Genomic DNA, 23,142 nt, shown 5'->3' on the forward strand with positions numbered 1-23,142 from the left:
ACCTCCTCCAGTGCTGCTTTGCGGGCCCTTAACACTCTGTGTGTTGGCCAGAGCCACTTCTTGCTTATGGGATTCGTCGGAGTCCCTTGTGTATTCCGCTTCTCAGGAGGGTGCCTGCGTTGATCTGCAGCACCATGTGTTGGATGGCCGAAAGCTGGCGGCGCTTATTCTTCGCTCGGGTCTGGACGTTTCGGAAGTGCTTGGTCGTACCATGGCTACTTCGGTGGCCCTTCGTCGCCATGCCTGGCTACGGGATAGTGTTTTCCCTGAGAACATTAGAGAACGGCTGCTTGACCTCCCCTTTGATGGCGCTCTGTTGTTTCACGCCCCTGCGGATTCTGCCATTCAGAGGTTTCTTGCGGGGCTTCGTCCTCCTCCTCCTCCTCCCCCTCAGTGACCTGACTGTCGGTCTGTGTTTTGGGAGGTGTTCTTCCGTTGTTTTCCTGGGGCCTTGTAACGGGTAGCCCAGGTTGTGTGCTCTATATGGTTTTGGCTGTTGGTAACCCGGTAGGCCCTGAGATTAGGCCTTCAGCATCTTCTTTATTGGCTGCTTGGTAAGCCATCTGCGTGTTTTTTCTGCAGGTCTTTCTGTTTTGTCCTCTGCTGCGGACTATGTTTCCTAAGAGGAGCTCCCATAGTTCTTGGGACGTAGCTTACCCTATGTGGGGTACTGGTAGCTATTATATATCTCTGTCCTGTGCTGGGGAGGGGTGGTCCCCTTTTCGGGCTCCTTGCTCTCCGTGGTGTCATGGTATGTCACAGGTGCGATCTTCTTACCACTTGTCTTGGTGCAGCTTGTGCTGGGTCCGTCCTTCTGCTTGTCACAGCGTCGCTCCGCCAGTCTGGCCTGCGGTCTGCAGTATCGTGTTATGGCGGTTCTGCGTTTTTGTCATGTGTTTTGGCTTGCTCCTCTGCCTGCTGCCCCAGAGGTTTTGGATTTCCTTGGCTTCTGTGTTCTGGTGGCCGGCTTGGGCCCGTCCTCTTTCTCTCTCTTTCATTCTTCCTTTTCTACCGGTCTCCTCCCCTTCTTCGCGGGTCAGTGGGATTCTGGGCCGGCCCCTTCCTTGGGGTGTGGCCTGGCCCTTCCTGGCCTCTGCTTTCGGCTGCCGTCTCCCTTGTTCTGGGTGTGCTGTTCCATCGTGTTACTGCTGCGGCTGGCGGCGCTTGCCCGGCAGACTTGCTTGTTCTACTTCACCGCTGTGCTCTTTCATGTGTTCCCTTGCGTCCCTGCCTCTGGTTCCACTGGGGCTTTGTGCAACGGTGCTTTTCTTCTTCCGCCTGTGCTGTTGGCGGTGGAGCCTTTCCGACCCTGCCCGCTGCTTGTGGCCAAGGTGTGCCCTTCCTCCCCGTTCTGCGAGGACCCTCTGCTTGGGTTTCTGCAGTCGCCTCCCTCTTGGTGGCTTGTCTTCTGTGGGTGTCCTCTTTGTTTTCTCTGGTCAGGCATTCCTCCAGCTGGTTTCTCTCCAGCGTGAGGGCCTACTTTTGCTCTTTCCCTCTGTTGTTAGAGTTTCTGATCCCCACCCGGTCTTCTTAGTTGGGTGTTCTTTTACCTGTCTTTTGACCTCCTACTCCTTTGAAGGGTTAAGGCCCTCTTTGGCAATGTAGTCTGCGGATGGATTACCTGTCCTTTGACCTCCTACTCCTTTCAGGAGGTATGGCCAGCCTTGGCAGTGTAGTCTGGGGATGGATTGCTGTTGTTCTTCTGTTCCGGGCTTGTGGCCCTTCCCTTTGTGGTTGTGATTGCAGACCCTCTCTCTCTTTCTTTCTGTCACAGCGCTTTCACATGCTTGTGCCTCCAGGATGGCTCTCGCCTTGGCTTGCAAGGTGGTTCCACAGAGTGGTGCTTTGTGCTTTTCTTGCTCTGGCCTGCTGTTGTCGCATTCTGGTGCCTCCGGGTGATGTTTCTCACCTTTTGTATCTCTCTATTTTGTTTCTCTGGTTTTTTTGCACACTGTTCCCATGCTCTCCTCAGTTTTGTTGTGATGGCTCCGCGTTGTGGCGTGGAAAAAGTTCTCCGAAGCAGACTGACATCAGTGCGCCGGGGTGGGGCTTATGTGACCTCGCTGACGTCACTCCCACGGAGGACGTTGGGGCGGAGTCGCGTGTTACCGCCCCCCCCGGCGCGCAGAGAGGCTGGGCAAGAAAGTTTTCCAGGTCCAGTCTCACGCCTGGAGATAATTCTACGTTAAGCAATCTGTGGCTAGAATCGTCTCTACCAGATACATCGTTACCGAAGGTAAGTAACTTGTATTTCAGGCTCCAAGTATCCCCAACCTCGAGCACCTCCAGTGACCAGAATCCTCTGCCACACTGCATTGTGGCCTGTATCTTTTGGTGAGCTGCTTGAGGTCCTCTCACGAATCCAGTGCCTTCTGCCTGTGGGTCCACTTGAGGGTCACACTAGTTTCTTTTGGGCTCCCTGATTGCTCGGGGCCTGCCCTGACTCCCCTGCTGTTGGTGAGTCTCCTTGACCTTGCTGGTCCCGACGTTGCTCCTTCTTAGATTCTTTGGTTGCATTTGCTAAGGCTTGTTGGTGCTCCCACCGGACACTGACACCTCAGCACTCAACATCCTTCATGGGACAGCTCGTGCACAGCTCCTGTTCCTCCTCAGCATCGCCTGGTCCTCTCAGCTGCAGAGTCAAGGTCATCGTCATCCATCCTGCAACACCCGACATCAGAGGGCATTCGTCTTCTAAGTCTCCTGGTCACCCCTGAGTGACATAGACTCTTTCCCCTCTTCTTGCAGGTACCTCTCATTAAGAATCCATCCTTGGATTCCACCGGACACTTTTTTCTTCTTCAACAGCTGTACTTTCCTGAAGTCCCCCATTGGGTTCGACGGCGGTTTCCGACACCACTTCACACGTATGCACCCGACTTACCTGGTGTAGGTAACGTGGGTACTAGGGTATCCATGGGTGGGGTGGCTCTCCAATCTTCTGTCTTTCAAGGGGTTTCTTCAGAGTCCACTGGGAAGGGTCCTTAATCGTTAAAAATCCAACCGCGACTTGCACATAGAGTTGTATGGAGCACGTGGTCATGTTTCCACAATACACACACTCTCCGTGCGGTCCCTATCTACTCACCTTGGATGGTTCCTTGGGGTCCCAGCACTTCTACATCCTCTCGACATTGTCTTGACCCGAGTCGTGGTTCTTATACCACTTTCCTATTATATGGTTTGGTAGCACCCCCCACCCCCCGGGGTCCACTGTGTATTTTGTGCTATTTACTGTATTTCTTTGCAAAGTATTGTGTGCATTGTGATTATCTCCGGCTACGAGATATCTAAACATGTTAGAGAGTATTATTTAACAGATACATATTTTTATAAATACCTTGTGTGGTTCTTTTTCACTTAATCTATACTATAAAATTGCATTCTGGTAAAACAAGCTGCTTTACACTCCTTTCGGACTAAGCTTGAAGGCTGCTCGCCACAGCTACCAATTAGAGAGCTTTCTAAGGTTGTCTAAGACCTCTTAAATCACCATACGGGTTGTCTGGACTGGTGCAAGGTGTCCATTTACATTAGTGGACATCATATACTAGGCCAGCTGCTCACAGTAAGGAATCTGCAGTTAAAGGGAAGTATCTACCACAAGGAGCGTTACCGAAGGTAAGTAACTTGCTCTTTAAAATTACAAAGCCCTTAAGTAGTTTAATATTACCTAGAAATCTGTAAGCTAGCAGGCCATCCGACAGTTTTCACAAGACTACAGAGAATATATGTTCCATGTATTCAAGTTAGGTGGCTATTCTTTATGGATCCCTAATCCGTGTATGATTTCAAAAGGAAGAATTTCTTACCGTTTACTGCTCATGTATAATAAGAATTTGAAGATAAAAACTTGTGGTCAGTAGAGCCAATATTTGTCACTTGAACTCTGAATAAAAACCTCTGAATATGATTGTGTTAGAAAGAAATAATGTAGATGCATCATACATCATCTTATGCTATAATGAAATATTTTATCCTGATTCACATACAGAAAGTTTTTCTTGTCTATTATTTATTTTTATGAATCTACAAATTGACTTTTCCTAAAATGTTAAATCGTGATATTGTTTGATTTGTGGCAAGTGCACATCAAATGAGATCCTATCCATCTAATAAGGTCCTGGCCACAATACTGTGTTGTATTTCTAAACCATTACATCACATTATAAGTATATGTATGTGTGTGTGCTTTCCTTAGGTTATGGCATGGCTGGAGACTTGAATAGCTTGGCACCAGCACATCCCTCTTTTAAAGATTTGAATAAGGAAGTTAAAGGAATGTTGGACCTTCTTGCAGTCCATAAACTGGTAAGATCTAGAGTGCTCGGCCTAGAGTGGTTTAATACTTTGAAATTGATCAATGTTTCTGATCTAAACTGCCCTTATGTGAAAGATAGTACTTTGGGTTACTGACCTGGTGCTGTTATATTATTGCTGTGCACTCCAGCTCGTTCTTCGGATGGTACTGTTGGTGTACACTGTTGGCTTTGGTTGAATGCTGCTGTCATTTTGATGGGATACTAGCCTGTTTCAGTCTTAGAATGATGCTTTCTGTGTTCTGATGGTGCTAGGTTGGATTGAAGTGATTTTCGTTTCTGGTTCTTTGGTTGAGTTGGTTGAGTAGATATCCATGTGGTTTGAACTGCACAATTCCTGTCCTATGATGATTAAACAGCAGTCAGTTTGATTAAAGACTTTGGAAATGTGCAGTATCTAAATCATAAATTAGCTTCTTGCGTTGATAATGAAAATGTTACAACAAGAACACCTTCTCATCATTCTCTGTTTATGCCTTTCCCCCAGTCAAAATTACGTTTTTTCTGTCATTTCTAATTTTTAAACTATGGTTATCTGTCCTACTTTGTTTTAGCGATCTATGACTGTCCCAGTTGCACACTCATGTTAGTTAAGCATGCATACAACAGGGTTCACAGCTGCCCAACCTATATCCAACAAAGCCATTTGCTCCTCTTTCAAATCAAGAGTATAGCGAGATGGAGAGTCATGCTGCGTAAAATGTTGGGTGTTGTGAAGAATACCTGTCTATGTATCTGGTCATGATTAAATCCAATTGCGAACTTCAGTAAATCAACAACACAGACCCATATACCTAGACAAATCTGCTCATACCACCCATAGAATTTCATAGATAGAAATGCTTCAAACCTTACTAAATGTTGGCTGTACTAATCTGTGAGAATGGAAGGTCTACTGAGGATTGGAAACTTGCATCACACCAGTACTATATTTTACTTTTTATAAAGTCTTGTGTTGTCGTTTTCATCTCACCTGTACCCTGCAGCCCTGCATTTTACTAAGCAATAAACTTACTGACAAAATTCAGCCTGTTCAGCTATTTTTGGGAATAGTTGCCTTTACCAAATCTTAATAATTTATTGACCCTTGGATCACCATAGAGGATTTACCACCTAGCCTTATTCAGGGTGATTGAATATGAGGCGTAACTCCAGGTCTTCCTGAAAATGATGTGTCAAATGCCTAAATTAATCGCAATGACTTGTAATTATTTGGGGACGAATTCCACAACATTGTTGGTTTGCCCCCTATTCCACTCTAGACAGAACCCAGCCATACGCAAATAATACTTGGTTCTGCTGCAAGAGGAACAGTCCGGCTCTAAATGCCAGCCCAGAAAATCTCCAGACAGGAAAACAAGCAAACTCAGGCTGTTTTTGAGTTGTTGGGTCGCATCAGTGAGATGGAGCTTGAGTCCAATGGTGACTTGAGTATTGGTCCCACCTCTGGGCATACATATTATAGTTAGGCTGTCCGGTTTTAGGTTTAAACCTATAATAACTGATAAAACCCCACTGAAAGAGAAATAGCCCTCACCAGTGAAAACATATAAACACTGAAAAAACACCTGCACCACCACAAACTAAATGCCATTCAAAGAAAGGAAGAAGAGAGTGAAAGAGACATTTTTTGTTGGTTAAGGATGCCACTAAAATATTGTTTCTTCTTCCTTTTGTTTTTTTCAGTTTTGTGGTCTTTGGTCTAAAGATACAGGGTTTAGAAGCATGTTTTAGGCCTTGTTTAATTATTTTATTAACTGTAGAGAATCAGGAAATATCAAAATCATATTTGATTTTTTGGCTGTGTTTGATTCTTTCACTAATAGGCAAAATGGCTGGTTTCATAAGAATCTTTCCTAATATGTGTCATAACATTTACCCACAGAGAATGGGTAAAAACCCTTAAAACATCAGCCCCTAATTACTAGTGAGTCAGTATTGATACTAAGCAAATTACCAACACCTCAGGCTTTAAACATTCAATGCAAGGTATAGTGACAAGTATATGTGAAAAGAGCGCTATCGCCAAGCATCTGGGATAGTGGTTAAAACATGACACCAGACTTTTGGAAAACACGGAACGCAGTCTCACTTGGAATGCTCTGCAAAAAAGGTTCTTTCCAAGTTCAACAAAGATTTGGGTGATATTGTTTGTATTTGCAGTGATTCAGCTACGTATATGAAACAGTTGTGTGATGACCTGTCAAAATTGACCCTGAGCTTAAGTGCTTTCCTGTAAGAGATCCTTGCCACTTGCTAGATGGTATGCTGAAAGCATCTTTACAATCTTCAGAGTTAATGAGGAATGCTATTGACTTTTTTAGTGCATTCTGGTGCACTCTTTTCATATGCACAGGAACTAAAACGCAAATATTTATCATTTTGTGCTTTGTGTGGCATCAAAGAAAGAGTGATTCCAACTGTGTCACTTAGCTTATGGTTCTCAGTCCAAGGGGCTATGAATTCTATATTATCCATGTGGCAACCATTTACAGAATTTTTGCTGAGTGATGATGCCAAAGGCAAGAAATGTGAGGATCTTTGGTTACATATTGATAGTGATGTGAAAAAAAGTTCACTCTACTGCATTCTTAGATTTTTACAGGAAAACATGACTGCTGTAGTGGACATAATAAAAAACTAGAGTCTGAAAACACCCTTGTCTGCCAAGTATTCAGCATAATTGGTGTAGATGTAAAACATCTCCTTGAGAGTAGGCTGGGTGATACTTTTAGTGACTTTGGCACTGCAACATGTTCTATGTTAGAGTGCTTGCCACTTGGTAAGCAAAGCAATGGTGAAGAGCAATTCAGGAACTTTTATTTTACAATGTATGAGAAATGGCTTGCAATGATGCTTAGAAAAGTCCCTTCACCGCCAATGGCATTTGAAGTCAATGAAACCTCACTGTGGTACTCTGTTCTAGATCCCTTCCGTAAAGGGCAATTTCCTTTGTAGTTTCAAAAGTGCCTCTTCATTTTTGACTGCTTCAATAACTCTGAGGGCATAAGCGCCGGGCCAGATCAGCGCAAATGTTGCAGAACCTGCCCTGAGAATCCCAATCTTCAAGTGAACCAGTATTGGCATGGAAAGCTATGTCAGTGGCCAGAGTTAACAAATTGTGTACTGGCTGTTTTTGAGTTACCCATCTCAAGTTCGAATGTTGAGAGGGCCTTTTCACAGAAGTTTACATGGGTAGGAAAGAGCGAGCGCACATGACCAAAGAATCACTGAAGAAGTATTGTATTTCGTAACTACAATAAGTTTAATATATGTCTGTATACCATGCGCAGAAAGCAAGCAATAATAAAAGCGAAACGTTCCATAAACACCGGTAAAACACTGTTTGTGTAGTTTTTAATGGCGCGAAAATATGTAACCACTGATAACCACTGTTTTTTTAAGGTATTGAAATCACTGGAAAACACTGAAAAAACCCCACCAGAATTTACCAAAAATAGAAACTGAAAACAGGAAAGCCTAATTATAGTTAAGGTGTTTACCTTAGAAAAACTAAAAGTGATAGTTGGCATGGTTGAATTAATCTCACCCACTGGTTATTATTTGGGCTGCATTGCAAGCTATCATTTTTTAGCCACTCCAGACAAGGACCAGCCATATGCAAATTAGACTTGTTCCATAGGGACATTCAATACTGGAAGTTGGAACTGCCAGGCCAGGACTCCACAACCTGGCAAAACAAGCACCCCAAGAATGCTTCAAGCCTTGTTGGTCCTCTTCAGTGAGGTGCAAATTGAGTCCAGTGAGGAGTTGGCATAAAAGTAATTGTCTGCCCACCAATGGATAAATTGAAGAGTAATTGTGCTGTGCCTCAACCTTCTTTTTTCATCCAAAACATGAGACAAAATGAAAATCTGTTAGTGGAGTTACATGCAGAGATGTTGAGTGTTACATAAAACCATTCAGAAAACTTCTCAGAAGTGGTGGTGTTATAGAGAGCATTGGAGAGTTAAGAAATACAGGTACCTGGGCTGCCTTTTTAAATCATTCTCGAATTTAAATCTTGTATTGATCAACAGGAGCAACGATCAAAAGTGGTTGCAGGATATCTAAAAAGGTTGGACACCGTATTGCATAATAAGTCTGGCAAAGTCTTGAGGTAGGCCTATAAATCGGAAATATTCAATCGAATGACCAATGGCTGTGAAATAAATATGGAAAAAAATATAACTCACCTCCAGACTACATAAATGAACATTTGGAAATTATGGCTTGTCCTCCCAAAAGGCACAGTTAAAAGCATATAGAGTCTTGAGTTTGGACTGACGAACACCATGTTAAAGTACTGGCAAATATCTTGAATAACCGGTTATCTGATAGAGACTTCCATCTACATATTCCACATTTTTAAGCAGTACCTCTGCATGACGAAAGGTGGCACTGATCGTGAGGTGTCGTCCGCACCGGATGTGAAGTGATGTAGGCGCCAACACAGCCCGCTGACCTCAGTTTCTTCTTTTCCATGCCATCTGCGCGGATGTGGCTTGAGCTACCTTTGGTGATTTTTTTGGACTGACTTTTTTGACTTTTTGTTGATAATTTCTGTTGAGTGTGCCTTCTTTTTTCTCTTTCTTAGAGATGTCACCAAAGAAACCTGTGGGTGTCAAGCTTTTTGGTGCCGGTTATAGGCAAATGTCTGTCTCAGAACGCTACTTGGTTTGCCTTTGGTACCTGGAGGTAAACTGCTGCTCCCAGGACTGTCTAGATTGCAAGACTATGCATCCAAAGGCTATCGGGGAGCAGGCCATGAAGCTTTTGGCTGCTTGACACCGAATGACTGTGTTCCGATCCAGGTCCCATGTACAAGGAAGATTCCCGGGACCAATCTTGGAGCCATTCACGCTGGCCATCATTGGACTCACAAAAATAAATGGAAAAAGTCAAAGCGTTGTCACTGGCAGTTCTGTGCACATTGACTGCCTCCATCGCCCATCTCCTGTGGACACAGCCTTCCTTGCCCAGGACTTCACCCTTGAAAGCTTGGTGGTACAAATCTCAAATTCCAAAATAAACCCTGGTGCATTCCCTACCACACCACTGGATAGGGAATCCAAGAGCCTGGATACCTCCGGGAAGAGGATCTATTTTTTAACCAACCTTGTACTGGGGTATGTGAACTCAGTGTGCTTATTGGGCCCGTATTACCATACTGTATGGGACTCGGTTGCACAAGTCTAGGAGGAGGCACGAGCCATCCTGAGCCAAGCTATTGCTGATGGCATGGGTGTCGAAAAGTTCACCATTTGCTGCAGGCTGGATACAACTGTCTCACTGGGCAGATGCTTTGCTCCTTCAGTGGCACTTAGGCACGACACCTGGTTGAGATCTACTGGCTTCTCAGGGGATGTCCAGGCATCCCTCATGGACATGTCCTTTGATGGCATTAACCTGTGAGGTGACATGGCGGATTTGGCACTTGAGTGCATTAACGATAGTAGAGCCACCACTAAATCGTTGCGACTACCCGAGGCCCCAGAACAGCCACATTCTGCCACCTGCTCCTTCCGTGGCTTCAGTAGGGGCTATCAGCCATGTCCTTTCACCCCCAGCCACCACAGCCAGCAGTGTTCGCAGTCCTTTCGTGGCAGTGGACACGGCTCCCACTGACCTTGTGGAAACCAAGGCCAGGGATCTGACCAGTCCATGATGCCTATGGAAGCCTCAAAACCCCTTTAATATGCACTCACAACCTCATGGGCAACTGGTTGGCAACTGGTTTAAAGGCCACCTGCCTCAATGGAAATCTGTAACATCAGACAAGTGGGTGCTTCAGATTGTTCAGCGGGACTACGTCCTTCCGTTCAACCCTGACGTCCTTGTACCATCCTCAGATCAGCTGATTGTGGGCCACCTATCATTCTTGTAACAGAAAGTACAGGCTCTTTTGGCCAAAAAGAGCCATCAAGAGGGTGCCTGCATCAGTACAAGGTCGTGAGTGCTATTCCCACTAATTTCTGGTGCTGAAAAACAATTGAGGACTCTGTCCTTTTCTAGAGAAGAGTCCTCGCAAATTCATCCTGAAAAAGGAAAAATTCAAAATGCACACTCTGACTCAGGTCCTATCTGTCCTGGATCCTGGCGATGTGATGGTAGTGCAGGACGTGTAGGATGCATATTTTCTTATTTCTCCAGTATTATATTTTTTATAGATTCGCATGCTTGAATCTTCCCCATCGTCATGGTGGGAGTCCCACAGTAACAGTTTTAAAAGCAGTGCTAAATGCTTAGCATTAGTATCCATTGGAAAACCAATTCACATGGTTATCTAATTCGAATTGGTTTAAAGCATTCGACCTCCAACAATCAGAGCTCAGACACAGAGGCACTCAACCCTAGCAGAGCCACCATCCCTCAGATTTCTAACTGCACGTTGTGTGATAGGGAGTCTCAAAGAGCTCTGCTCAGTCACAATGTTTCTCCTATAACCTTTCGACTTGCAACCCTTCAGTTCATCTCCAGTCATCCATAGAACATCTAAGGTAAGTCTAGTAGTGTTTTTCTGACTAAAGTTTACCAGAAAGGCTGAGTCTAAAAAAAGGCTGTTCAGGCCTTGGGAGATTTGTAAAAATACTGACTATATTCTGAGGATCCCCATAAGTAGTGCCTGTATTGCCTGTATCCACTTCATAAACCCATAGACTTAAAAGTAGTCCTGTACTTTTTCTGCCAAAACTCTCAAAGACCGAGAGGGTAGTTTGCTTCTGTGACTACAGAAGAGGAAATTTCAGTCTGACTCAGATTCTGAGGTAGAGGAGAGGCCTCATACCCCCTCAAAAACAAGTAAAGATGGGGGTTTATCATCCTTTAATAGAGACACAAAAAGATCAAGATCTCACAGTAGAGAGGCTAGCGTGGTAAAAGTTAGAAGCAAGGGGCCAGCTGGTCCTTCAGCCTCTCAGAAAAAGTCTTTCTCACCACCCTTATCTGCCTCTGATTCTCCTTTTAAAGAGCTGTCTTCCAAGAAAATCGATCATCGTCTGGACCATCGATGAAGATACTACCATCTACGGTGGCTAACTTACAGAAGGTGTTCTCACCGGCGACGTTATAGACAACGACTATGACGACGACGGCTCTTTCATCATCGTGGATGAAGCTCATGACGACAGTGTAGTTGTTGAAGAGACAATCTACGAGGACGAAGATTCCATCGTTGAAAACATATAGTTTGGACAGTGGACCAAAACACATATACAGCAGCCGTAACGTTAATCACCAAAGCTTTTTATGTCGGATAATATTGAACATCTTTGTGTGCACTTCTCAGTGTGCACCTCCTGTCCAAAATTGCCCCCCTTCACAGGAGATATGAAACAACAAAGAAGAGTCGGAGCTGCACCACAAACAAGCAAACATTTGTATAGAATGACAAAATGTTAGTCAAATAAAACACTACTGTATAAATGACAATGTAAATGCGATACATATGTTGATTTCTTCTTTTATGAAAGTATTTTCCATTCATATAAAACAGCCAACGCGTTTTGTCCATTTAAACATCGGACTTCTTCAGGGCAGTAAAAGTATAAGGCATCTGTGCCAGTCATAAAGGTACGCCTTGGTTAAGGGCACTTGCCAAACGCATATTCCAATTTATGGCATCTGGATGGAACTAACCGAACAGTCCAATCAAAGAAGCAAATGGAATCAAATGTCCAGACGGTAGTGAAATGATTATGGTCATAAAGGTGATGTCATGACAAAGAATCAAAGATAGACTTACAAGTCAAATCAGACTAGCACTCCGTGGTGGAGAATATCCACCATGCAATATGCACTAATTGTGAAGTGCATCCTGCGAGAAAATTATTCGGAAAGCGGCGAAGATTCTATCGTTGATGACATCCATGATGACGGCCTCAATATTTACTTCTCCATCGACGACGCTGGTTTACGGATCCAGTTCGTCGACGGTGGAAAAATACATTTTATCACTCTATCACAAGGGCACAGCTTCTAATCTGTCTCAAGACATCTAAAAAATGTCACCCCTTCCTCCAACACATCTGCTGGAGTTCCAAGAATCCGGGATAAAAGTATCTTCGGTCCTGCATGTAGTCTCTCCCAATTAAACGTAAAAGTTCAGGACATGGAGGATGATAAAGCGTATCAGGAACAGTCCAAAAATATAGAGGGTGATTATTCCTTCTCAAATAGAGGTCAAACAACTGCCCAGGGTTATGATACATTCTAGAAGCACTATCCCTATGAAGAGCAAGAGCCACAACAGGTGCAAGAGTCAGCCATAGCAATTCCTGTATTGATAGTATTGGACTTACGCATAGTGATTAAAGACTATCATAAAAGATTCCTTGATGCAAATGCTCTTTAACAACCTACTCCCAGGCAGGAGACCTCAGAGATCACTCTGGTGCCACAGGGCACACAGAGACCTTGAAAAGTAAGACTAATTCCGCCTCCCATCACTATTTTGGACACCCTTCATGACAGTGATGGTGATCAGCAACCTGAAGAGGGTGAGATCCAGACGGATCAGAGTAACCACCCTGAGTGGCATGATTATGTAGTGCTTATGCCAGTATCTCTAACTCCTTTTACAGCGGATGCTACCCCAGCAGACATTTGTGGGTTTCATACCTGCTTGAAATTGCTTCCAAGCACTTTGATTTTCCACTACCAGCAAAACAGAGAGCTTCCTATATGATTTTAAGGCAGGAGAGCAACGCTCGACACGGTCTTTTCCCATCATAGACTTCATCTGGCAAGAAAGCTTGAAACTTAAGAAGACCCCAGTGTCAGTTCTGGTTGTGATACCGAAGCTGGATAAGAAGTATAAGGCCCGGAAAATTCCCCTACATGCCTCATTGGCCACCCTAGGCCTGATTCAGTCATTATGCAGGTGGCTCAGAGAAGAGCAAGGAACCCCTCTTCACCATGCACAGCTCCTCCGGACAAGGAAGGCGAGGCTTGAAAATATTCGGATGAGATTTTATGCTATGGCTGCTACATCCTTCGGAGCCTCCAATGCCCTCGCCATCCTAGGGAGATACGATTGTCAGTTGTGGTCTGACATTTTATCTCTGCTAGAATACTCCCAGAGGACAAGATAAGAGGCTTGAGCAATACTTGCTGAAAGGGTAAAGACCTTGTCTGAGATCATTGACATGGCATAGTTGTGTTATCAAAAGCGATGCCAGGGATGGCTAAAAAGTAACTACATTTTGCCAGGAAGTACAAAGAAACATTCTCAACATACCGTTTGACTGAGCGAACCTCTTCGGGAAGCATATTCATGAGGTGTTGCCATCTTTAAAGACTGATACCACACTGCTAGATCGCTTGACACCTTGCAACAAAGTTGTTTCAGCTTTTTCATGGCAGGGGAAGAGGACAATTTATTACCAGGCCTCAATTTCAGCAGAGGTTTCAGCCCAATGCCCATCAGGGCTTTCGATCTCAATATTCTCCCCAGTCCTTCTGTCCTATAACATCAACCACCTATTCCAGGCAGCAGGTGGGCGCCACCCTTCGGCAGGGGGAAAGGTGCAAGATGCCTCTAGGAGACTATGATGGGAAGCAGGCCCCTATCACTGTGGTCCCACTTCGATGCCACAATCTCTTGGATCGCTGGAAGCTAATCTTTTCTGCAAGATGGGTGTTAGATGTAATTCAGCACAGTCAAACACTGGAATTTGTTCAAAAGCCTCCCAATCTACCTCCATCTAGGTCATCACATTGTCATATGTCTATCCTGAAAAAATAAATTTGAAGGGTTATGTTCAAGAACGCAATGGTGTAAGTGCCATTCCATCAGCGCAACCAAGGATTCTACGCCAACATCTTCTTCATCAAGAAGAAATCAGGTAAATAAAGGCAGCTGATGGATCTGGGCTGTTGAACAAGTTCATCAAGAAGCAGTCCTTCAGAATCCTTTTCCTTCAGGAGATTCGGCAACCAGTGGACGCAGGAGACTATATGTCCTATCTAGATCTGTTGGATGCATATTTCCATATTCCATACATCCAAAGCACCAAAGGTTTCTGAGGCTTGAGGTGGCAGGGTACTCCCTTTTGAGATGAAGTCTGCTCTCAGGGTATTCACCAACTTCATGGCACCGGTGGCAGCCTTTCTCAGACGTTCAGGTTGCCAGGGGTTCCAATACCTGGGCGATTGGCTGATAAAGAGTCCTACTTTTTCAGCAAATGAGCCGACACCAGCGTGTCTTCAACTTTTCCAACCCCTGGGTCTCACGCTCAACAAGGAAAAATCCTCTCATTCCTTCCAGATCACCAGTGTTCCTGGTGGCTATCCTGGACAAGACGTTCTCAAAGGCTTTTCCCACAGAGGAAAGAATTTCTCGCCTACAACCTCTGATAAAGTGCCCATCTGCAAAAAATTCTGACTTCTGTGAAGACATACAAAAACCATATTGGGGATAATGTCATCCTGCATTCCATTGATCCCGAATTGCCATATGTGGATGAGACCTCTGCAATAACAACTCGACGCTCAGCGGACACAATCTCGAGGGTCCTTTGAGGACAGGATTTCAATCGCCCCAAAAATGAAGCTAGCAATGTCCTAGTGGGTGATCAGAAAAAATGTCTTGCAGGGTCTCTCTTTCCTTCCAGTGATACGTCAGGCACTCATGACTAAGGACGCCTCTCTCGGAGGATGGGGTGCTCACCTCCAGGACCTAGAGGTTCACAGAAAGTGGTCCAGTCAAGAAGAATTGTATCACACAAACATTCTGGAACTGAAAGCAGGGTCTTCAAGCATTTCTTCCCAGGATCAGAAACACTTCAGTGCTGGTGAGAACCGACAACACCACCACCATCTTTTATCTCACAAACAAGTGGGCACAATATCACAGGTTCTCTCCGCCCAAGCACAACAGATTTGGGAGAATGGACAAACAATGCCACTAATGGGAACACAACCAGAGTCAGTTGGAGACCTTTTTTCTGCATTGGGTTGTCCAATCCTAGATTTGTATGCCGCTTCTCTCAACAAAAAGTGCAAGTTTTTCGCCAGCAGAAATCCTCAATCGGGATCTTGTGGTTGCGCATTTAATTTCTCCTGGAACTGAATGTTGTTGTATGCTATTCCCCAACTGCCACTCATTCCTAGGGTCTTACAAAAACTTAAAACCGAGCATTGCCGCCTTATTCTCATCGCCCCAGCGTAGTTGAGAGAATATTGGTTCTCTGAGCGTCTTCACCTGAGTGCTCTCACATTTCATTTCAGCCAATGAAGCATCTCCTCTCAATGAACCACGGACAAGTGGTTCACCCGCAGATTCAAACTCTCAATTTGTAGGCCTTTCGAGCCCATTCACAAGGCTGAGTTGAAGTTCTTTTCTTGGAAAGTAACCTTTCCCTTAGCCATCAAGTTGGATAGATGAATACGTTAAATCCAGGCATTCACAGCCAAGGTGCCTTACCTGAAATTTCAGGAGGACAAAGTCACCCTACACACTAATCCATCTTTTATTCCAAAAGTGCTGATGGCTTTTCATCTCAATAAGCCTATCATTGTGCCTTCCTCTTTTCTGAATCCGTCCTCACCAGCGGACAGAGCTTTACATTCTCTCGAAGTTAAACGCTGTTTTAAGTTCTATCTTCAAAGGACAAGGGATTTCAGAAAGTCCAATCAGCTACACATTTCCTTCTCATCTCATAGAAAAAGTCAAGCCTTATTGAGATATAGTATTGCTTGCTGGGTCTTGGCAACTACAGCCTTCTGTCACGAAAAGGCAGGACGTCCACTTACGTGGAAAGTGAAGGCTCATTCAACTTGAATTGTAGCAGTGTCTTCTGCTCCGTTTACAGGAATCACACTTCCAGACATCTGCAGGGCAGCACCATGGGCAAATGTCCCTACTTCCACAAGGCACTACTGCCTAGATTCATGGAGTAAAGCTGACGTGACAGTTGGACAAGCAACTCTGCGACGTCTGTGTGCATTAGGTACGCGGCTTGTTTCAAGATATATATTTGTAATATAATTGTTTCTAATGTTTTCTCTTGAAAGTTTCAGTGGTTTTGATTATTTCTTGCTGATAAAGCTGCCTCTTTATTGATGCTTTTTATTTGCTGTTCAAAATGTTTTTTTTTTTTAAACAAATTTTATTGTGTCAATGATCATACATGGGGCAGAGCCCCTGGTTCCAGAAAGCAGCTGCCATAATATACATCTCAAGGCATTGTCATTGACCTTTAGTTTACATAGTCTCAGAATAAAAAGTATACTAAACAAAGCAATATAAACATTTTGCACCCCCCCCTTTTGTACTGTTCCGCTGTTGTGTATCTTTTCCCCCACATCGTCCACTCCAATCTGTGCGTCCCATAGCTATATAGTTGATCACACGCCCAATGTCCCATTACGTCAGAGAGGGCAAAGACGCTTCCGCAGGAGGCACTGGCTCTAAATACAGGCCCCAGTAGTCCGCCCATCGTTTCCAAATCTTGGGGTGCTTTTGCATGCATTCCCTGGCCTTAAATATTGGTATCTCCAAACCCATATAAAACTCTAGACCGTTCTTCGATGCAGCTATAGAGGGTGGGGCCGACGCCTTCCTCAATTTTGCAATATCTCTTTTAGCTAGAGTCAGCCCCAACAGCAGCAAGTGTCTTTTATAGATATTGTCTCCAATACCCTCCATGATATTCAGGATTACTAACCTTGGTGTGGCGGGAATCTCCCACCCCAGGACCTCTGTAAGGCAATTCAGAACCCCCTGCCAGAACCTCGTGAGCGCTATGCATTGCCAAACTGTATGAATGAGGGATCCCTCGTCCCGACCACATCGCAGGCACATCGGGGATGACACCACGCCCGCCCTCCACAATCTTAGTCGGGTGTAGTATGCCTGGTGCAAGTATTTGAATTGGATAAGTCGGAGCCTAGTTGCTATCGATTTCCCCCCCCCCCCCCCCCCCCCCCCCCCCCGTGGAGGCAAGTGCATCCGCCCAGTCATCTCCATCTATTTGGCCAAAATTGCGTGCCCACGATTCTCTAAGCTTATCTAGTGTGGTAGAACTATTTGTCACCAGTGTCTGATAGATTTTCACAATCTTATGATCGTGCAGATCACCCATAAACACCTGAACCTCGATGGGGCTTAAATCAGGGAGAGCCTCTATTCCCGATATGCTAGGAGAGATGGCATGTCGAAACTGGAGGTACTTATAGAATTGAGTTTCTGACGGATACATCTGCCTGTGGATTCCTCACCTTTTGAATTACCCCTGCTCCACCATTTCACTGAAACTTTTTACTAGCCCTCCCACGTCGATGAGGACGTCACAATGGCACGGCTCCGCTCACGACTCCTTCTGACGTCACCGGAGCCACAAATAGACCTCGTCGGCGAATTGACGTCCGTTCCCTTTTTTCCGCGCCAACGACGTGTAACGGTTTTCTGGGACTCTCCAATATACTTCTTTAGTTACTTTGTTTCTGCTGTTGCCTTTGGAGTGGCAGTGCGATGGCATCGAAGAAGTCGAGGTTTAAGCCTTGTAGAGAATGTGGGGGCCATACGTCGATCACGGACCCCCATGAAGACTGTTTGTGGTGCATCTCTTTGGACCATGACGTCGATAGTTGTACCAGCTGTTGAAAAATTAACCCAAAGGCCTTGAAGGAGCGTGAGGCTATGTTGTTCATGGCGAAGGCAAGGAAGGTGAAAAGAGGTCGAAAATGATCGAAGTCGTCGACTTCGCATGCTTTGAAGTCGAAGAAGCACAAGAAGAAGAGGAAGCATGGTTCTCGGCGTCTTTCGTTGAAAGGTAGGGCTTTGAGATCGCCTTCGCCGGCTCAGAGACATTGTACTAGAAATTGCATTTCTCCATCGCCTTCTCCTTCTCCGGCGACTCATGCTCGTTCTCCGACAGGCTTTCTGGCGCATTCACCGATGCCCGAAGGGTTCTCCTGGGCCGAGCACTTTTCCGGCGCTGAGGGATTCTGCTGAAGCGGTACCAGCGACTTCTCCTGTCTTGGGCCCGACGTCACCGGTACCTTCACGACCTCGTGGGGATCAGGATACGTCTCCTTTCCCATCCTTTTCTGGACCTGGTACGGATCCATCGCAGTTTCTTAACGCGATGTATGGCGTGTTTGCCAAGGAAGCCTACCCTACCGGTGCGCCTTAGGGCCCCGTGGGTCCGCTTGCATTTAATTAGGGCATTCCTCAACATTATGCCCAGGTACCTTTCTATGCCGATGGCGCCGTCCTGGCAGTTTCCAGCTCCGATGTTCTCGATGCCGGTCTCTCAGTCTCCGGCTCCATCTGGAGGTCGCACCTCTTTTCGGCTTCGATCGGCACCATTGCCCACGTCGGAAGCTGTACCTGCGATGTCGCTGCCTGCTTCATCTGCGCCGCGTGTGGCACCGTCGACACTGAACCCTGTTCCGAGGATGAGATCTAGGCGAGAGGCGCAGAGGCTTCTTGAGGAAGATAAGTATCAGCAGAATGAGGCTGAAGAAGGTGAAATTGATAAAGATGAGTTTGAAGACCTTCAGGAGGCAAGTGGATTAGGTACTTCCCCAAAATGGGACCTTTCACCTCCAAAGGCGTTAACCTCGCAAGATGTTGCACCTTATCACGCAGTTATTAGAAAGGCTGCTGAACTTTTAGATCTTCAGCTTCCCACTGCTGATTTCAGACCTAATATTCTGACAGAGGTATTACATTCACCTTCCTCTGTGGTTGAGCTTCTTTTGCCATTTAATGAGGCTTTAACTGAGCCTATTTTGGAGGTGTGGAGGAAGCCTCTTTCTGCACCTATGACTTCAAGGACTATAGCAAGAAGGTACAGGCCTGCTCCAAATGATCCTACATTTCTTTCAAGTCATCCTTCTCCTGAAAGTTTGGTGGTGCAGGCTTCCTGTTCAAAGCAATCGACGTGATGTTTTTCCCAGACTCCTGGGGACAGGGATTCCCAAAAATTGAAACAGTCTGCTAAAAAGGTTTTCTCCTCTTCAAGTATGGCTTTGAAATCCACCAATGCAACAGCCCTGGATCCCCCACCTTGGAGCATGCTGGTCCTGTAGGGAGTTGGGTGTCCCATTTTCTACAAGATTGGAAATCTATAACATCAGACCTTTGGGTTTTGAATCTTGTGGAAAATGGGTACACCCTTTCCTTCCGAGGAGGTTCCCCCTCCTTACCCTCCTCGCCAGGGCAAGTGTTCAGAGGACCATTTGTTGCTTCTACAGCAAGAGGTTCTTGTGTTATTGTAAAAAGGTGTGATAGAGGTGGCCCCGGAGCAGGTAAGGAGTCAGGGATGCTACTCCTGGTATTTTCTGATCCCCAAGAAGGATGGCAGGTTAAGGCTTATTCTAGACCTCAGGGTCTTGACTTTTTTACCTCAGGCAGGAGAATTTCAAGATGTTGCCCCTAGCTCAGGTTCTTTTGGCGTTGCAGCAAGAAGACTGGATAGTGTCAATCGATTTGCGGGATGCGTATTTTCACATCCCCATCCTGAAGTCACATCTGAAGTATCTCCGTTTCACGGTAGGGTCACAACACTACCAGTTTGCGGTCCTCCCATTTGGCCTTACCTACGCACCACGAGTCTTCACAAAGGTGATGGCGGTGGTGGCAGCTCATCTCAGAAAGTCGGGAATTCCTGTTTTCCCTTACGTGGACGACTGGCTGCTCAAAGCAAAGCCGCCAGAGATGGTGCTTCATCATTTGCAGATAACAGCTGTTGTACGTTTTGGGTTTTTCGATAAATGTACCCAAGTCTCACCTGGGCCCTCGCAGTGCAACCTGTTCATAGGGGCAGTACTGGATACTACAGTGTGTCGAGCCTTTCCACCTCCACAGAGGTTTCTCGACATTCAGGAAATGATTCCCTTGTTTCACGATGGAGTGGTTGTTATAGTCCTGAAGGTCCTACGCCTCCTCGGTCTGTGTGCTTCCTGCATTCTGTTGGTCAACCATGCACGCTGGCACATGAGGGCGCTTCAGTTGTGTTTCCGCAGGCAGTGGTATCAGCACAACGGGGATCTCAAGGAGTCAGTCAGGATCTCCAGAGAAACTGCAGCAGATCTGTCTTAGTCGAGTGTGCAGGGCAACTTGTCTCAAGGGAAGCCCTTTCAGCTTCCTCCACCGGTGGCCACAGTGATCACGGATACCTCCACTGTAGGGTGGGGTGCTCATCTGAAGGTCAAAGGTCTTTGGTCTCCAGAGGAAAAGTTGCTTCACATCAACCTTCTGGAATTGCGAGCGGTTAGTTTCCTTCCATCCCTTCACGGTCAGTCAGTTCAGGTCCTGACCGATATCACTACCGCGATGTGGTACATCAACAAACAGGGAGGTGTAACATCAACAAACAGGGAGGTGTAGGGTCGTATCGTGTCTGCAGAGAGGGTCTGCGACTCTGGTCCTCGGTTCCGGCCTATCAGATTTGTGTGTTTGCAAATCATCTGGCCTGTGTGCTGAATGTACGTGCAGACAGTCTCAGTCGGCATTACTTGGCCGATCACGAGTGGCGGCTTCATCCAGAGATAGTCCGTCTTGTCTTCGAGATGTGGGGATTTCCTCGGTTGGACCTTTTTGCCACTCATGAGAACGCGCACTGTCCGTTGTTCTGCAGTCTCCAGTTTCTGATGCAGGGAGCTTTGGGGGACGGCTCCTTTGTGTTTCCTCCCATACCCTTGATTCCTCGAGTTCTGAGGAAAATTCACCAAGATCGTGCCAAAGTCATATTGATCGCCCTGGATTGGCCAAGAAGGGTGTGGTACATGGATCTACTTCACCTCTCATCGCACCCTCCGCTCCGTTTCCCTCTCAGGGCAGACCTCCTCTCGCAGTCGCAGGGGCAGATTCTACACACCCACCTCCAGAGCTTGCACCTTCATGCCTGGAGATTGAACGGGGCAACCTGAGTTCTTTCTCTCTCCCACCGGATGTGGTGGATGTTATTTTATCATCCAGGAGACACTCCACCAAATCTGTTTATTCCTCTAGGTGGTCCAAATTTGGTAAATGGTGTGGAGAGAGGTCCATTGATCCTTTGAAAGCCCGTTTGTCTAATATTCTAGAGTTTCCCCTTTCTTTGGCCCAGGTTTATGAAAGACCACCACCTCGACATGTCTCCACTCCCGGGGGAGACGGCACCGGCACCGGCCCCTTGCTTCGTCCACCACTCTGAGTTAGTGGGGCCCCACTTTGGAAAAGTATTTCTTTAAAAATGGGCACGGGAATCCATTAGGGCCCGGCGATTTACCAGAATTCAAATTACCCAGTGCCCCACTGAGCTCCTCAGCGGTAAACGGGCCTTCAAGATCCACCCTCGCCTCATCCGTAAGTGCATGGGGCGGCAGATCATCTATGAAGCGTTTTACCATGTTTTCCTGTAGGAGCTCCTTTGGGGTACACAGCTCTGTTAAGTAGCTCGCAAAACTCTCCGCTATCGTGGAGGGGTCCCTGAGAACTTTCCCATTTGGGCCTAGTATACTGGGAAGAACCAGGGGCTGTAAGGCCCCTTGACACAACCCATGACGGAGTTTGCTGGACTTGTCACCCCATTGATAAAGTCGGCTACGGGATGCCATCCATGCCACATCCATCAACATATTGGCATGCGTCTGTTGCGCCAGTAACAATTGGCAGCGCACCCCCTCCATTGCGCTGTTCAAATTCTTCGATTTGGGCTACTGACCTCAGGAGCGACTCCCGATGGAGTTTACGCGCCATCGTACAGTAGGAGATATCGACGCCCCGTAGTGTTGGCTTCATGGCCTCCCACAGGATTTCTGCCTCATCAACTGTTCCTACATTAAGGTCTCACTAAGTACTGCTCGATTGCCTGCTCCATATCCGTCCGATACTTCTCGTCCTGCAAATGCCAGGGGGAGAGACGCCAAAATAAGAAACCTCTTATCTGAAACATAAGGATCATCGGGGCGTGATCTGAGAGGCCCCTTGGAAGGATCTCAACTGCCCCTACTCTACGAACAGCACCGGAGGGTATGAATATAATCAAGGCGGTAGTAGGTGCTGTGCGCCGCTGAGATATAAGTGTACCCATGCTCCTCCCCATGTAACCACCTCCACAGATCTATCCAGCCCAGTCCCGCCACTAGGGGGTTACATTTTGTGACTTGGTGGGCATTGGCGTAGCCCCCAGCTATCTCTGGCCAGGTCCATTACGTCATTCCAGTCCCCCCCCCCCTCCCTAGGGCTAATCCTTCCGGCATGTCGGACCAAAGGGTCGAAAGACGCTCGACAAGGGTCCATGACAACAGCGGGGAACATACACACAACCCAATATCAGCTGCTCCTCTTATATGGAGCCCATAATGAATATACATCTCCCCTGGGTGTCTGCCCAAGATTTGACATGTTTGTATGGGACCCTACGATGGATCAGAATCGCAACCCCCTGGATCCTCTGGTGAAGCCAAAGTGGAACACTTGAATATATCCATAACGGAGAAGACACAATGGTTTCGTTCACATTAGATTTGTCTCCTGGAGCATCTGGATGTCCGCACGATACCCTTTGGCTTGCAAAATGTTTTATTTTACTCTTACTTTTAAAATAAGTTTCATGGTGGGATGGTTTCAAATTACCCACCTCCATATTTGATGGGATACTGGTAACTAGTCTGATTCCAGCATGTGAATCTATAAAAGATATAATACTGGAGAAAAAAACAAGTTACCTGTACACTGTGGTCCTCCAGTATATATATATTTTTTTAATTCTTTATATTAACTTTGCTTATGAGACCAATCAATACAAGGTTGTGCATGAATATCAGTACAGAAAATAGCATTTGAAATGACAAAATATAGCATAATGAGACACTTGCGGGATGGTTA

General features: G+C 46.0%; 1 protein-coding gene across 6 annotated transcripts in view; it reads left to right on the forward strand.

Moving 5' to 3' along the window:
- Positions 1 to 23,142, forward strand: part of EXD3 (exonuclease 3'-5' domain containing 3) — a 2,855,457-nt gene that overhangs the window by 1,664,954 nt on the left and 1,167,361 nt on the right. For all 6 annotated transcript variants that reach the window (XM_085610760.1, XM_085610799.1, XM_085610781.1 and 3 more), the window contains one exon: positions 4,202 to 4,311. In XM_085610760.1, the coding sequence (XP_085466886.1) occupies positions 4,202 to 4,311 (110 nt within the window). The remainder of the gene's footprint in view (positions 1 to 4,201; positions 4,312 to 23,142) is intronic.

This window comes from Triturus cristatus, chromosome 1_2 (assembly GCF_964204655.1).
Source record: "Triturus cristatus chromosome 1_2, aTriCri1.1, whole genome shotgun sequence".
In the NCBI taxonomy this organism is placed as follows: Eukaryota; Metazoa; Chordata; class Amphibia; order Caudata; family Salamandridae; genus Triturus; species Triturus cristatus.